This window comes from Arachis stenosperma, chromosome 10, assembly GCF_014773155.1.
Source record: "Arachis stenosperma cultivar V10309 chromosome 10, arast.V10309.gnm1.PFL2, whole genome shotgun sequence".
In the NCBI taxonomy this organism is placed as follows: Eukaryota; Viridiplantae; Streptophyta; class Magnoliopsida; order Fabales; family Fabaceae; genus Arachis; species Arachis stenosperma.
The window spans coordinates 109,253,980-109,269,791 of NC_080386.1; the positions used below are offsets into that span (position 1 = coordinate 109,253,980).

General features: G+C 36.7%; 2 protein-coding genes across 2 annotated transcripts; both read right to left on the reverse strand.

The window, feature by feature from the left end:
* Positions 1 to 1,413: 1,413 nt before the first annotated feature.
* On the reverse strand, positions 1,414 to 3,326 carry LOC130958106 (deSI-like protein At4g17486). Its single transcript, XM_057885007.1, has 3 exons — positions 3,008 to 3,326; positions 2,640 to 2,927; positions 1,414 to 2,032 (listed from the first exon to the last, which is right to left on the reverse strand). The coding sequence occupies exons 1-3, from the start codon at positions 3,144 to 3,146 to the stop codon at positions 1,785 to 1,787; spliced, it is 675 nt and encodes a 224-aa protein (XP_057740990.1). The 5' UTR covers positions 3,147 to 3,326; the 3' UTR covers positions 1,414 to 1,784.
* Positions 3,327 to 5,335: 2,009 nt separating this feature from the next.
* On the reverse strand, positions 5,336 to 5,728 carry LOC130957450 (uncharacterized). The gene has a single exon (XM_057884308.1). The coding sequence runs from the start codon at positions 5,726 to 5,728 to the stop codon at positions 5,336 to 5,338; it is 393 nt and encodes a 130-aa protein (XP_057740291.1).
* Positions 5,729 to 15,812: the final 10,084 nt, after the last annotated feature.

Genomic DNA, 15,812 nt, shown 5'->3' on the forward strand with positions numbered 1-15,812 from the left:
TTATTTTTAATATTAGAGAAGCATGTGTATTATTATATTATGAACATGACGAGTGTATCATAGAATTGTAGAAAATAATTAAAAAAGATCTTATGATTAAATTTGTATTTGTAATTTTTTTTAAATCAGAAATCTGTCAGACTGATATATCCAAAAAATTCCATTACAAAATCTGACCCACAGAATTTTCATTTTTACATTAAAAAACTCTCAGTCTATCCATACTTGTGAATAACACATGTTATCCATCTCTAAAAAAATTAGCCCTTTAACATTCTTTACTCAACAAAAACTGTTGAAGATAAAGGATACTAGTTTTTATTCATTATTGTATTCTAGCTAGTGGGCTGTCCTAAATGTTTATATGCCTTACTCCAGCCTATATGTTGGGCCTAGTCCTTTTTAATGTAGTCAACCAATTAGATAAGGCGTTCTCTTTGTGGCCGAGGCATTACACCAATGGCCAATATGTTGGCCTCACAGAAGCTACATCTCAGGTTCGAATCCCAGCTATAGCTGGGTAGTGATAGAACCTTTAGTGTGTGTGTGAATAGGTGTGTTGTGTAACCTAGGATTGGGGTTGTTCAATCTATCGACAAAAAAAAAAGGCGTTCTCTTTGGGTTGTTTTTCTTTTAATTGAAAATCTTCTACTTGCTATTTTTTTTTTTGGTAAACTTCTACTTGCTACTTTAACATCTCATGGTTACTACTGTCCAATTGATTATGTTAAAGCCCATTACCATATAAATTAAAGCGGAAGCCGTTAACCAAAAAAAAAAAAAAGCGGAAGCCAGAGCACCTGGTCCTCTAAAATCTCATCCTCGGATATTTATGCCTTCTTTGATTACATAAAAATCCCACCCCATTCCCCCGTCAAATCAAAGATAAATACGAGCATTTACGCATTACAATTTAAACAAGACTCACAAGTAACAACCCCTAATTCTTTGTTTTTTTTATTTAACTTATATAGAATATAAATAAAAATGAGCATTATAGAAACTTTGAGCATTTGTTAACCAATACGAAATATATTAACCACATTCAATCTTTAGACATGTGATGTTATGCGTTTTACAATACAAAGACAAATCATGATTCCCTGCTTTTACGTAGGTTGAATACTTGAATTATAATTTGACGGCCTAAAAGATTACAGTGATAGAATAAGCTTGGCTAAGATTTTCTCCCTGCTGTAGAGTGATTTAAGAATAATATCAATAGGACGGATTTGGATCCTTACAGTTTGAATTTCACTTTGGAAATTTAAGTATGATCTTTCACCATTTATTTCATAGGTGGGACCAAAAATAAATATGAAAGAGAAACTATTGAAGGGTAGAAGATCACACTTTACTCTCTAAAGTGAAATTCAAACTTTAGAAGATCCAAATCCCAATAGGACAAACATGTAGAGATAAAGGAACTCTTCATTCACTGAACTGAAGAAAGCAAGCATTTAAAAAATAACAGTGACAAAACAAAGCAACCATTACATAGTAGCTATAGCCACTATGGCAGAACAGAAAGATGGAGAGCAAGATGAACAATTTTCCTACCCTGTTCAAACCTAGGTTGCTCACATTTCACATAGTTCCTTAAAGCCCTACATATTCCAGAGACTTAAGAATTGAGTGCTGCAATAGATTTACTTTACTGTTAAGATTGAACCTGAAGGAGCACTAATCAAAGATGAAGATGGCGGAAGGCAATGCCTTTGGCCACTACTTTTAATCACCGAACCTCACGGCATAGAGACTTTGAATTGAGTGCTGCAATCGATTTACTTTACTGTTAAGGTTGAACCCGAAGGAGCACTAATCAGGGACGAAGATGGTGGAAGGCAATGTCTTTGGCTACTACTTTTAATCGCCGAACCTCGTGGCACTGATGGAGGATTGGAGGAACCCTCGTACCTGCTTGATTGACTCCTCATCTTCTTCTTCTCTCCTTCCTGAACCTTTTCTGATGTAACTTGTCGAACCTTGGTGTCGTTAAGCCCCGGAGGAAGAACACAGTTGCAGAGAAGACCTTCAATTTAAAAATCATAACATGATCGTAAATGCTAAATCCTTTCAACAAGCCCTCTTAGATCAAAATCTCACTCACATGTATTCAGGATTTCTAGATTAATTTTTGGAGATAGGGCATATAAACATGAATCACACAAGAAGTGCATATCAGAACATAGTATTTATGAGAATTAATCAATTAACAAATGAGTTGATTCAAGTAAGAGCTACGAGAAAGAAAAGGTTAATCTGAAGGGTAAACTACCCTTTTGACATGTGAAGATTAAAAAGACCCTAAACTTTTAGGGACTGGATAATGGTATTGTCATAAAACCATTTTCCTTATGAATAATTATATCTCTAACACAATTCTTTTGGATTTTGCGTGAATATTTTACATAAGCTTTCATTGGCCTTATGCTAAAATTCATTCTATTGGATAAACAAAAATGGAACTTTAGACCTTTAGGTCATGCAAACTTTGACACCATGAATGCACTCCCCCGAAGCAGATGGGAAAAAACACATTTAGCTATATCTCTGAAATCCAGAATGAGAAACATAGGATTTGAATTATCATGAGTCGAGCAGAAAATGAAATGCAAGAAGCATTGTGTGTTGGTTACCGAGTCTAGCAAGTCGATTAACCCATCTAGGGATAGATTTTCCGGTTAACTTGAGGCAAACATCGTTGCAAAAGTGGTTGCAATTCTTGGAGATGAGGTGGTAGGTGTTGCCAGAGTAGTGGTGAGCAAGCTTCTCCATGAAAGCCCTAACATCTTTGGGGCCCAGATCCGTTGTTCCTATGAATATCGATTTCCTGAAAGTGAAGCCAGGGCAGTGCCGTGGCTGAACCTCGAAGATCCCCGTCGTATCGTGCTCGTGCGCACCGAAACCATATTCAATTCCATGAACTGCTCGCAGAAAAAACAGAATTAGGAAACAGAAATTGAAGAAAGAAGAAAGCCAAAGGTAGGGTTAGTTAGGAGATTGCCTTGAACACCAGAGTGATAGACACCGAGGCCAAGCCAATAGGCATAGCCGTTAATGGGAGTAAGATCGTACACGTTCAGATAAACCGGCACTGTGCCCGGTTTCTTCTTTCCCGGCACCGTCACCAGTTTCCGCAGCATAATTTCTCTTCTTCTTCTTCTTCTTCTTCTTCTTCGGAGGGAAAATTCCAGAATAACTTGCTTTGTTTCTTCACCCAGCTTTCGCTTTTTTCATTTATTATTACTATTATTATATCGTCTCTGCTCTCCACAGCCAACTGGGTACCACACTATTATTCATCACACACTTATTATATCCTCTCAGTTTCTTAAGATTTATTAGAGAAACAACTTTTGGAGGATTTTATTTCTCTCGCAAATTTATTATTCAAATGCCAAATATTTTTGAAGTTTTTTATAATTCTTTAAACTTTTTGGAAAAAAATTTATTTTTTATTTATCTAAATTCTTATATTTTTATTTACTTTTTTATTATTTATATAAAATATATGCTAAAATATTTAATAACCGATTTAATAACTAACTTTTTATATGTACTATTATTTTTGTTATTTATATCTATTCATATTCATTTCAATAAATTCTTTTAAATAAAAACAAAACATATAAAAATCATTTCATTTTTCTTTATTGTTTACTTTAAACCAATCATGTTACATGAATTAAAAAAGTTTTCATCCACCAACCAATTATTGTATGGAGATGTATTTAGTATGCATAAAAGATATTGATTAATTTTATATCAAATTTAATTATTTTAATAATTAATTAAAGAATCTCTCTCTCTCTCTTTCTCTATATATATATAAATTTTGATGTATTGACAGTGTGAAATATTTTACACAGTCAAACAAGTAATTATTTACATAATCAATATAAAAAGTAGTTATTTTTACTGGTATAACGTAATTGAATGCACGTGTAAAATTATTTTACAGTGACAATGCATCAAAAGTAAATTATATATATATATATATATATATATATATATATATATATATATATATATATATATATATATATATATATATATATACTAGCAAGACACTCGCGTTATGCGTGGATAATACAAATGCAGTATATGATAAGATGAAGTGAATACGTATTTGGTTTTTTATTTGGTGTTGAAAATTGAAGAGCACCATTATGATTTAGAAAACTATATGTAAATTCTAAAGCACTAAGAACCGATTTATATAAAGAAAAAAATGATAGATGAAGAAGTTGATATTATTCTGTTATCCCTTAGTAATGTTTTGATGATATGAATAATAGAAAAAAATAGATGGCATATATTCTGATGATTGTGATTGAGTAAGATTACCTAAGTGAACAATATGAGTCTTAATCCCTTGATGATAAGATATCTAATATCTCACGTGGCAAGATTTCAAGTATTTAAAATTGAAGATTTTGATGTTCTCGCTCGATCGGTAAGATTGAGCTAAATATAAGAAAATTACACATTATGATATAAATTGCAATAAGAAAATAATGTTGATGAAATGTAGCATTGTGATTGGCAATGAAGTCACAACAATGTGATCTAAGGAATAAATTGCTTTTTATGAGCAAAAATTCATGTATATATAAATCATGAAAGCTTTAAACAATACCTGATGTTGAATGCATTGTCATATATTTCTAAAGACTTCAGGATAGACAACATTCTCAACCTTGTCTGTGTTTTCATTATGAGTAATTAGAAATTTCAACCCTTTTTTATTTGTCACACTTGAGATGGCAACATAAAGTTGCCTGTGTATGAAAATAGGTTTTTTGAGTAGCAAACTCACGTGGTCCAAGGATTGTCTTTGACTTTTGTTTATTGTCATTGCGTAAGAAAGCATCACAGAAAATTGTCTCCTTTGGAATCTAAATGGTAACCTGACATCTGACGGTGTGAGTGTTATTCTTGGAATGAAGACCTTATCGACATAATTTTTGGAATTTAACAATTTTGCCTTGATGACTTTTTCTCCAAGTATTGTAATTATCAACCGCGTACCATTGCAAAACCCTGGTGAGTGATCAATGTTTTTAATATGCATAACAGGACAACCAACCTTTAGCTTCATTTCATGATTTGGAACCCCTAAGAACCTAATTATTGCTAAAAACTCCGGTGTGTGGATGGCTTTAATTGCATTGACACCTCCCTCGAAAACACATGTATTGGAACCAACATACGTCTTGCATTCATTGTTGTTCAATGCAGTCAGGTAATCATTCACCTCATTTATGACATTAATTGTAGGAGCTAAAATTGCTTGACCTTTTAAGTGGCTTTCATTAGCCATGTTACCAATTTAATTAGGATATATTGCTTCAATAATTCCTTGAATATAATCATTATAATCAGTGATATGGAATTCAGGCAATATTTTTGTCATATTACATCTATCAGAGGTTCCTTTAGATTTTTCGTTTCTAACATGAAGAATACATTTAGGAAACTGCTTTAAATCTTCTACTTGACTATCTGTAGTCATAGATTGCAATCGCATGTTTACGGTGAGCCTTAATATTTCATAATGTTGCCATAGGTATGAGGAGTTTAAAGACGCATTTACGATGTCTTGTGTTGTTCCTTTTGGGATCATTGGCAAGATTTGCCTAAAATTCCTACCGAAGACAATTGTTTTACCTCCGAATGGCAATCGTAGGTTCTTATCATCATTGGACCTCATCAAATCTCTCATTGTCTTATCCAATGCTTCGAAGCAAAATTTGCTCATCATAGGAGCTTCGCCTCAAATAATTAGCTTAGCTATTACAATTAATTCTGCTAATGGACTTCCTTGCTTGATGTTGCAAGTAGAGAACTCATCTAGAGTTAATGGTCTGGCAAGTCTAGAATGTGCAGTCTGACCTCCAGGTAACAACAAAGAGGGAATGCCGCTAGATACAACAATTAACACTATTTGTCCATTTGATCTTAGTGCGGAAGCTAAACTTTTCCAAAGGAAAGTTTTTCCTGTACCTCCATGGTCATACAAAAAGAATACACGTCTATGTTGACTTTCTGTAGCATTGATGATCTTATCATATACCTTCCTTTGCTCTGCAGTTAATTTTGAGAGGTAGTCATTGTGTTGGCCTTCTAATACGACACGATCATAATTTAACTCATCAAATATCATTTTATTTTGCGTTCTAAGATGGTTGGTATCTCGTGATGGAAATGGCATCGTAGGATAATCTCGTAGGCTTTTCCCATTATTGTTTAGTATTTGCTCAATCTCAATTAAAGTTAGTTCCTTTAATTCTTTATCACTAAGAATCAAATCTAAAATGATGACAAAGTAAAAATATTATTTATTATTGGAGATGAAAACATATGGCAGATAAAAAAAATAATAGGAAAATATATTGTCAACATTTTAAACATGTCAAATTTAATTGAAAGGTTAGTTATTGCAATCCTTTTCTTACCATATAAGCCAAACATAACTCTATGATCATGCAAAATTCCATCACTTAATAGCATGGCTATTTTTCCCCAAATAGCTTCAAGTCACACTTTTGAGTTAGATCACAATAGAATCACAAACAATCTTCTCAAATGATGACCTGAGCTCCAATGAATTGCTTCTTGAATGGCATCAATATGTTTTCTGTCGTCATCAAGCAAGCCACGTTCATAGCATGCATTTGGAAATGATGAGTAGATGACACCATTGTAAGTTCGGAGATCTGCATAGCTTGTTAGTCCTTTTATAATATTTAAGCAACAATCTTAAATGATATAACTCACCGGATGATGGTGGAATGTAGATCATCCTTCGAATCACATGATGAGTTTTCTTGGGTTGCCAAGCTCGAGGTGAGGATTTCCAAATAAACTTGCTTGAAAACTCATTATAAATTAATTCTCTAGCCTCATCATATTCTTTATTAGCTGTGAACCAAGCTAGGAACATTGACTCTTTAACAATCGCCTTTACAATAGCTTCAACTAATGATTCATTATCTATAAATAGAACAGGTTGTTAATTTGGCAGATGAAAGCTAAGCCTCTCAACAAATGGATTTCTATAGTGAATGTCATAGAAAAATATCCTCCAAGCAGCTTCACAAAGAGATATATATCGGCAATCGTAAAACATTTTCACTTCATCAGCTTCTACACCTGCTTTGCCACTAATTAAGTTTGAGGAAAAAGAGGTTGTGACACAATACTTCACTTGTTTACATATTTAAAAAAAATACTTGATAGATCTTGACTGGTTATAACATTCAACATTAATGTGAGCACAATATTTTAGTAACAACAATCTATTATGTGGTACGATGTACCTGTTATCAAGATGAATTCCTGACACTTCCACTATGCGTCCATTATCTCGACGCCTATAAACAGGGTGACCATCTTCGACAACTATAGTGACTTGATTTGACGTATGCAACATCGTTCCTCCATGCAAGGTGAACTTGGTTTTTGCTAATACCACATAGACCATGAAGCATAAAACTCTTCAAAGCTTCCTAATATTCATTGTCAACATCAGGATCTGGAATTTCAACACAAATGATTTTGTTTATATCTACAGGGATTAGATATTTATCTTATTCATGCAAGAATAGTAATATATATGCGTGTGGGAGTCCCCTCTTTTAGAATTCTATTGTATAGATACTTGAAGAAAAAAGACAGAACCTATACGGTGTTAACATTTGTAAATTTGAATCATCAATCAATTTGAACCAATGTGAAAATAAATTTGCGAAAAATTTATGAAACTTTCATACCTACTCTTATTGCGCCAATTAATTTGTTGTATCTAAGATCCTTAATCATCTTTTCTAATTTAATTTTGAGTAGTCTGCAAATCATGTCTGGCCTGTCTTTTAATTTGAGTTTATGCTTAGCACAGTACCATTGTATTTCATCCTATTGCGGATTGCAGGTGAAAGTGATGAATAAATCTGGATAGCCGACACATCTACATATTGTCATGGTGTCTTGATAATTTTGTATCATGTATCTTGGCCCATCGGTAAATGTTACTGGCAATATTATTCTCTTTCCTTTTGACGCAGCATCAGTCTCGCTATTAAAAACATCTAGAAGTCCATTGTATATTTCAACTCTGTAGTCGCTTTGGTGGGTGTAAATATATTTCAACCTAGCACTTTCAACCATCGAGAATGTATCAACTAAAAATTGTTCGAATAAGTGATGGGAATGTAAAAGAATACCATAGGTGAAGGTTGATCTTGGATTCAAAATGTGAAAAAGTCCCACGTTGTCACATGCTTCTCTTTATCTGTCGAGTTTTTCTTTACTCTGTTCAATACAATATCTTCTCTCCATCCATCCTCAGCATAAGGGAATAGAAGAGGATATTATAAGGCTAGATAAGATGGGTGTAGCTTTATAATTCTTTGAAGTGACCCTGATTTAGTTTTGACAATTATATCTCACTCTTGTGTATATCTGGTGCACGAAATTGTGATCACTACTTTTCACAACTCAAATAATCCCTAGTAATGGCCCCAAAGACTTGGTGCTCAATACCATGGTATAAACACAACTTCGCACAACTAACCAGCAAGTGCACTGGGTCGTCCAAGTAATAAACCTTACGCGAGTAAGGGTCGATCCCACGGAGATTGTTGGTATGAAGCAAGCTATGGTCATCTTGTAAATCTCAGTCAGGCAGACTCAAATGGTTATGAATGATTTATGAATAAAACATAAAGATAAGGATAGAGATACTTATGCAATTCATTGGTGAGAACTTCAGATAAGCGAATGGAGATGCTTTGTCCCTTCCGTCTCTCTGCTTTCCTACTGTCTTCATCCAATCCTTCTTACTCCTTTCCATGGCAAGCTGTATGTTGGGCATCACCGTTGTCAATGGCTACAGTTTCGTCCTCTCAGTGGAAATGTTCAACGCACCCTGTCACGGCACGGCTATCCAGCTGTCGGTTCTCGATCATGTCGGAATAGAATCTAGTGATTCTTTTGCGTCTGTCACTAACGCCCCACAATCGCGAGTTTGAAGCTCGTCACAGTCATTCAATCATTGAATCCTACTCAGAATACCACAGACAAGGTTTAGACCTTCCGGATTCTCTTGAATGCCGCCATCAATTCTAGCTTATACCACGAAGATTCTGATTAAAGAATCCAAGAGATAAACATTCAAGCCTTGTTTGCTTGTAGAACGGGAGTGGTTGTCAGGCACGCGTTCATAAGTGAGAATGATGATGAGCGTCACATAATCATCACATTCATCAAGTTCTTGAGTGCGAATGAATATCTTGGAATAAGAACAAGCTGAATTGAATAGAAGAACAATAGTAATTGCATTAATACTTGAGGTACAGCAGAGCTCCACACCTTAATCTATGGTGTGTAGAAACTCCACCGTTGAAAATACATAAGAATAAGATCTAGGCATGGCCGTGAGGCCAGCCCCCAGATCTAAGATAGCATAAAACTCGAAGATAGCTACCAAGATATCAAATACAATAGAAAAAGGTCCTATTTATAGGGAACTAGTAGCTTAAGAATTACAAAGGTGAGTAAATGACATAAAAATCCACTTCCGAGCCCACTTGGTGTGTGCTTGGACTGAGCATTGAAGCATTTTCGTGTAGAGACTCTTCTTGGAGTTAAACGCCAGCTTTTGTGCCAGTTTGGGCGTTTAACTCCCATTCTTGTGCCAATTCCGGCGTTTAACGCCGGGCCTTCTTGAGCTGATTTGGAACGCCGGTTTGGGCCATCAAATCTCGGACAAAGTATGGATTATTATACATTGCTGGAAAGCCCAGGATGTCTACTTTTCAACGCCGTTGAGAACGCTCCAATTGGGCTTCTATAGCTCCAGAAATCCACTTCGAGTGTAGGGAGGTCAGAATCCAACAGCATCTGCAGTCCTTTTCAGTCTCTGAATTAGATTTTTGCTCAGGTCCCTCAATTTCAGCCAGAAAATACCTGAAATCACAGAAAAACACACAAACTCATAGTAAAGTCCAAAAAAGTAAATTTTAGCTAAAAACTAATAAAAATATATTAAAAACTAACTAAATCTACTAAAAATATACTAAAAACAATGCCAAAAAGCGTACAAATTATCCGCTCATCACAACACCAAACTTAAATTATTGCTTGTCCCCAAGCAACTGAAAATCAAATAAGATAAAAAGAAGAGAATATGCAATGAATCCCAAAAACATCTATGACGATCAGTATTAATTAGATGAGCGGGGCTTTTAACTTTTTGCCTCTGAACAGTTTTGGCATCTCACTTAATCCTTTGGAAATTCAGAATGATTGGCTTCTTTAGGAACTCAGAATCTAGATAGTGTTATTGATTCTCCTAGTTAAGTATGATGATTCTTGAATACAGCTACTTTATGAGTCTTGGCCGTGGCCCAAAGCACTCTGTCTTCCAGTATTACCACCGGATACATACATGCCACAGACACATAATTGGGTGAACCTTTTCAGATTGTGACTCAGCTTTGCTAAAGTCCCCAATTAGAGGTGTCCAGGGTTCTTAAGCACACTCTTTTTGCCTTGGATCACAACTTTATTTCTTTCTTTTTCTCTTTCTCCCCCTTTTTTTTCTTTTTTTTTCGTTCTTTTTCTCTTTTTTTTTGTATTCACTGCTTTTTCTTGCTTCAAGAATCATTTTTATGATTTTTCAGATCCTCAGTAACATGTCTCCTTTTTCATCATTCTTTCAAGAGCCAATAATTTTAACATTCATGAACAACAAATTCAAAAGACATATGCACTGTTTAAGCATACATTCAGAGAACAAAAGTATTGCCACCATATCAAAATAATTAATCTGTTATAAAATTCAAAATTCATGCAATTCTTCTCTTTTTCAATTAAGAACATTTTTCATTCAAGAAAGGTGATGGATTCATAGGACATTCATAACTTTAAGGCATAGACACTAAGATACTAATGATCATAAGACACAAACATAGATAAACATAAGCATAAATTTTCGAAAAACAGAAAAATAAAGAACAAGGAGATTAAAGAACGGGTCCACCTTAGTGATGGCGGCTTGTTCTTCCTCTTGAAGGTCTTATGGAGTGCTTGAGCTCCTCAATGTCTCTTCCTTGCCTTTGTTGCTCCTCTCTCATGATTCTTTGATCTTCTCTAATTTCATGGAGGAGAATGGAGTGTTCTTGGTGCTCCACCCTTAGTTGTCCCATGTTGGAACTCAATTCTCCTAGGGAGGTGTTGATTTGCTCCCAATAGTTTTGTGGAGGGAAGTGCATTCCTTGAGGTATTTCAGGGATTTCATGATGAGTGGGATCTCTTGTTTGCTCCATCCTTTTCTTAGTGATGGGCTTGTCCTCATCAATGAGAATGTCTCCTTCTATGTCAACTCCAACTGAATAACAGAAGTGACAAATGAGATGAGGAAAGGCTAACCTTGCCAAGGTAAAGGACTTGTATGCCACCTTATAGAGTTCTTGGGCTATAACCTCATAAACTTCCACTTCCTCTCCAATCATGATGCTATGAATCATGATGGCCCGGTCTATAGTAACTTCGGACCGGTTGCTAGTGGGAATGATTGAGCGTTGGATAAACTCCAACCATCCCCTAGCCATGGGCTTGAGGTCATGCCTTCTCAATTGAACCGGCTTCCCTCTTGAATCTCTCTTCCATTGGGCACCCTCTTCACAAATGACTGTGAGGACTTGGTCCAACCTTTGATCAAAGTTGACCCTTCTAGTGTAAGGGTGTTCATCTTCTTGCATCATGGGCAAGTTGAATGCCAACCTTTCATTTTCCGGACTAAAATCTAAGTATTTCCCCCGAACCATTGTAAGCCAATTCTTTGGGTCTGGGTTCACACTTTGATCATGGTTCTTGGTGATCCTTGCATTGGCATAGAACTCTTGAACCATTAAGATTCCGACTTGTTGAATGAGGTTGGTAAGAACTTCCCAACCTCTTCTTCGGATCTCATGTCGGATCTCCGGATATTCACTCTTTTTGAGTTTGAAAGGGACCTCGGGGATCACCTTCTTCAAGGCCATAACTTCATAGAAGTGGTCTTGATGCACCCTTGAGATGAATCTCTCCATCTTCCATGACTCAGAGGTGAAAGCTTTTGCCTTCCCTTTCCTCTTTCTAGAGGTTTCTCCGGCCTTGGATGCCATAAATGGTTATGGAAAAACAAAAAGCAATGCTTTTACCACACCAAACTTAAAAGGTTTGCTCGTCCTCGAGCAAAAGAAGAAAGAAGAGAGTAGAAGAAGAAAAAATGGAGGAGATGGAGGTAGCTTTGTGATTCGGCCAAAAGGGGAGAAGTAGTGTTTAGGTTGTGTGAAAATGAAGGAGTGAAGATGGGTTTATATAGGGGTGAAGAGAGGGGTAGGGTTCGGCCATTATGGGAGGGTTTGGGTGGGAAAGTGGTTTAAATTTTGAATGGTGAGGTAGGTGGGGTTTTATGAAGGATGGATGTGAGTAGTGAAGAAGAGAGAGGGTGGTGGGGTAGGTGGAGATCCTGTGGGGTCCACAGATCCTGAGGTGTCAAGGAAAATTCAACCCTGCACCAAGTGGCGTGCAAAAATGCACCCTTTTGCCAATTCTGGCGTTAAACGCCGGGCTGGTGCCCATTTCTGGCGTTTAACGCCAACTTCTTGCCCTTTACTGGCGTTTAACGCCAGTCTGGTGCCCCTTTCTGGCGTTAAACGCCCAGAATGGTGCCAGACTGGGCGTTAAACGCCCATTTGCTGCTTCACTGGCGTTTAAACGCCAGCAAGTTCTCCTCCAGGGTGTGCTGTTCTTCTTTCTGTTTTTCATTCTGTTTTTGCTTTTTCAATTGATTTTGTGACTTCTCATGATCATTAACCTACAGAAAATATAAAATAACAAAGGAATATAATAATATAACATTGGGTTGCCTCCCAACAAGCACTTTTTTAATGTCAGTAGCTTGACAGTGGGCTCTCATGGAGCCTCAGAGATGCTCAGAGCAATGTTGGAACCTCCCAACACCAAACTTAGAGTTTGAATGTGGGGGTTCAACACCAAACTTAGAGTTTGGTTGTGGCCTCCCAACACCAAACTTAGAGTTTGACTGTGGGGGCTCTGTTTGACTCTATTTTGAGAGAAGCTCTTCATGCTTCCTCTCCATGGTGACAGAGGGATATTCTTGAGCCTTAAACACAAAGGATTCTTCATTCACTTGAATGATCAATTCTCCTCTGTCAACATCAATCACAGCCTTTGCTGTGGCTAGGAAGGGTCTGCCAAGGATGATGGATTCATCCATGCACTTCCCAGTCTCTAGGACTATGAAATCCGCAGGGATGTAGTGGTCTTCAATCTTCACCAAAACATCCTCTACAAGTCCATAAGCTTGTTTTCTTGAGTTGTCTGCCATCTCTAGTGAGATTCTTGCAGCTTGTACCTCAAAGATCCCTAGCTTCTCCATTACAGAGAGGCATGAGGTTTACACTTGACCCTAGGTCACACAGAGCCTTCTTGAAGGTCATGGTGCCTATGGTGTAAGGTATTGAAAACTTTCCAGGATCTTGTCTCTTTTGAGGTAATCTCTGCCTAGACAAGTCATCCAGTTCTTTGGTGAGCAAAGGAGGTTTGTTCTCCCAAGTCTCATTACCAAATAACTTATCATTTAGCTTCATGATTGCTCCAAGGTATTTAGCAACTTGCTCTTCAGTGACATACTCATCCTCTTTAAAGGAAGAATACTTATCAGAGCTCATGAATGGCAGAAGTAAATTCAATGGAATCTCTATGGTCTCAGTGTGAGCTTCAGATTCCCATGGTTCCTCATTAGGGAACTCATTGGAGGTCAGTGCACGCCCATTGAGGTCTTCCTCAGTAGCGTTCACTGCCTCTTCCTCCTCTCCAAATTCGGCCATGTTGATGGCCTTGCACTCTCCTTTTGGATTTTCTTCTGTATTGCTTGGAAGAGTACTAGGAGGGAGTTCAGTAATTCTCTTGCTCAGCTGTCCCACTTGTGCCTCCAAATTCCTAATGGAGGACCTTGTTTCAGTCATGAAACTTTGAGTGGTTTTGATTAGATCAGAGACCATGGTTGCTAAGTCAGAGTGGCTCTGCTTAGAACTCTCTGTCTGTTGCTGAGAAGATGATGGAAAAGGCTTGCCATTGCTAAACCTGTTTCTTCCACCATTATTGTTGTTGAAACCTTGTTGAGGTCTCTGTTGATCCTTCCAAGAGAAATTTGGATGATTTCTCCATGAAGAGTTATAGGTGTTTCCATAAGGTTCTCCCATGTAATTTACCTCTTCCATTGAAGGGTTCTCAGGATTATAAGCTTCTTCTTCAGATGAAGCATCCTTACTACTGCCTTGTGCATTTAGACAGACTTTGAGAAATCAAATTGACTTGCTGAGTCAATATTTTATTCTGAGCCAATATGGCATTCAGAGTATCAATCTCAAGAACTCCTTTCTTCTGATTTGTCCCATTGTTCACAGGATTCCTTTCAGAAGTGTACATGAATTGGTTATTTGCAACCATTTCAATTAGTTCTCTTGAGCTTCTGTAGGCGTCTTCTTCAAATGAAGAGATCCTCCAGCAGAGCTATCCAAAGACATCTTGGACAGTTCAGACAGACCATCATAGAAAATACCTATGATGCTCCATTCAGAAAGCATGTCAGAAGGACACTTTCTGATCATTGTTTTGTATCTTTCCCAAGCTTCATAGAGGGATTCACCTTCCTTCTGTCTGAAGGTTTGGACTTCCACTCTAAGCTTACTCAATTTTTGAGGTGGAAAGAACTTTGCCAAGAAGGCATTGACTAGCTTTTCCCAAGAGTTCAGGCTTTCTTTAGGTTGTGAGTCCAACCATATCCTAGCTCTGTCTCTTACAGTAAAAGGGAATAGCATAAGTCTGTAGACTTCAGGGTCAACCCCATTAGTCTTGACAGTGTCACAGATTTGCAAAAATTCAGCTAAAAACTGATGAGGATCTTCCAATGGAAGTCCATGAAACTTGCAATTCTGTTGCATTAGAGAAACTAATTGAGGCTTAAGCTCAAAGTTGTTTGCTCCAATGGCAGGGATAGAGATGCTTCTCCCATAGAAGTCGGGAGTAGGTGCAGTAAAGTCACCCAGCACCTTCCTTGCATTGTTGGCATTGTTGTTGTTTTCGGCTGCCATGGGTTCTTCTTGTTTGAAGATTTCTGTTAGGTCCTCTACAGAGAGTTGTGCCTTAGCTTCTCTTAGCTTTCGCTTCAAGGTCCTTTCAGGTTCAGGGTCAGCCTCAACAAGAATGCTTTTGTCTTTGCTCCTGCTCATATGAAAGAGAAGAGAACAAGAAAATATGAAATCCTCTATGTCACAGTATAGAGATTCCTTGAGGTGTCAGAGGCAAAGAAAAATAGAAGAAAGAAGTAGAAGAATTCGAACTTATCAAGAGAGATGGAGTTCAAATTGTCCATAGAGGAATAGTGTTAGTCCATAAATAGAAGGATGTGAGAAGAGGGGAAGAAATTTTCGAAAATTAAGTAAAAGATTTTAAAAAACATTTTGAAAAACACTAATTGATTTCGAAAATTAAGAGTGGAAAAGAAATTAGGTGATTTTTGAAAAGATTTGAAATTAGAAATCAAAAGATATGATTGAAAACTATTTTGAAAAGGATCTGATTAAGAAGATATGATTGAAAAGTTATGGATTTAAAAATTGATTGAGAAGATATGATTTGAAAAACAATTTAAAAAGATTTGATTTTAAAAATTAATGACTTGGCTAACAAGAAAAGATATGATTCAAACATTAAACCTTTCTCAACAGAAAAGG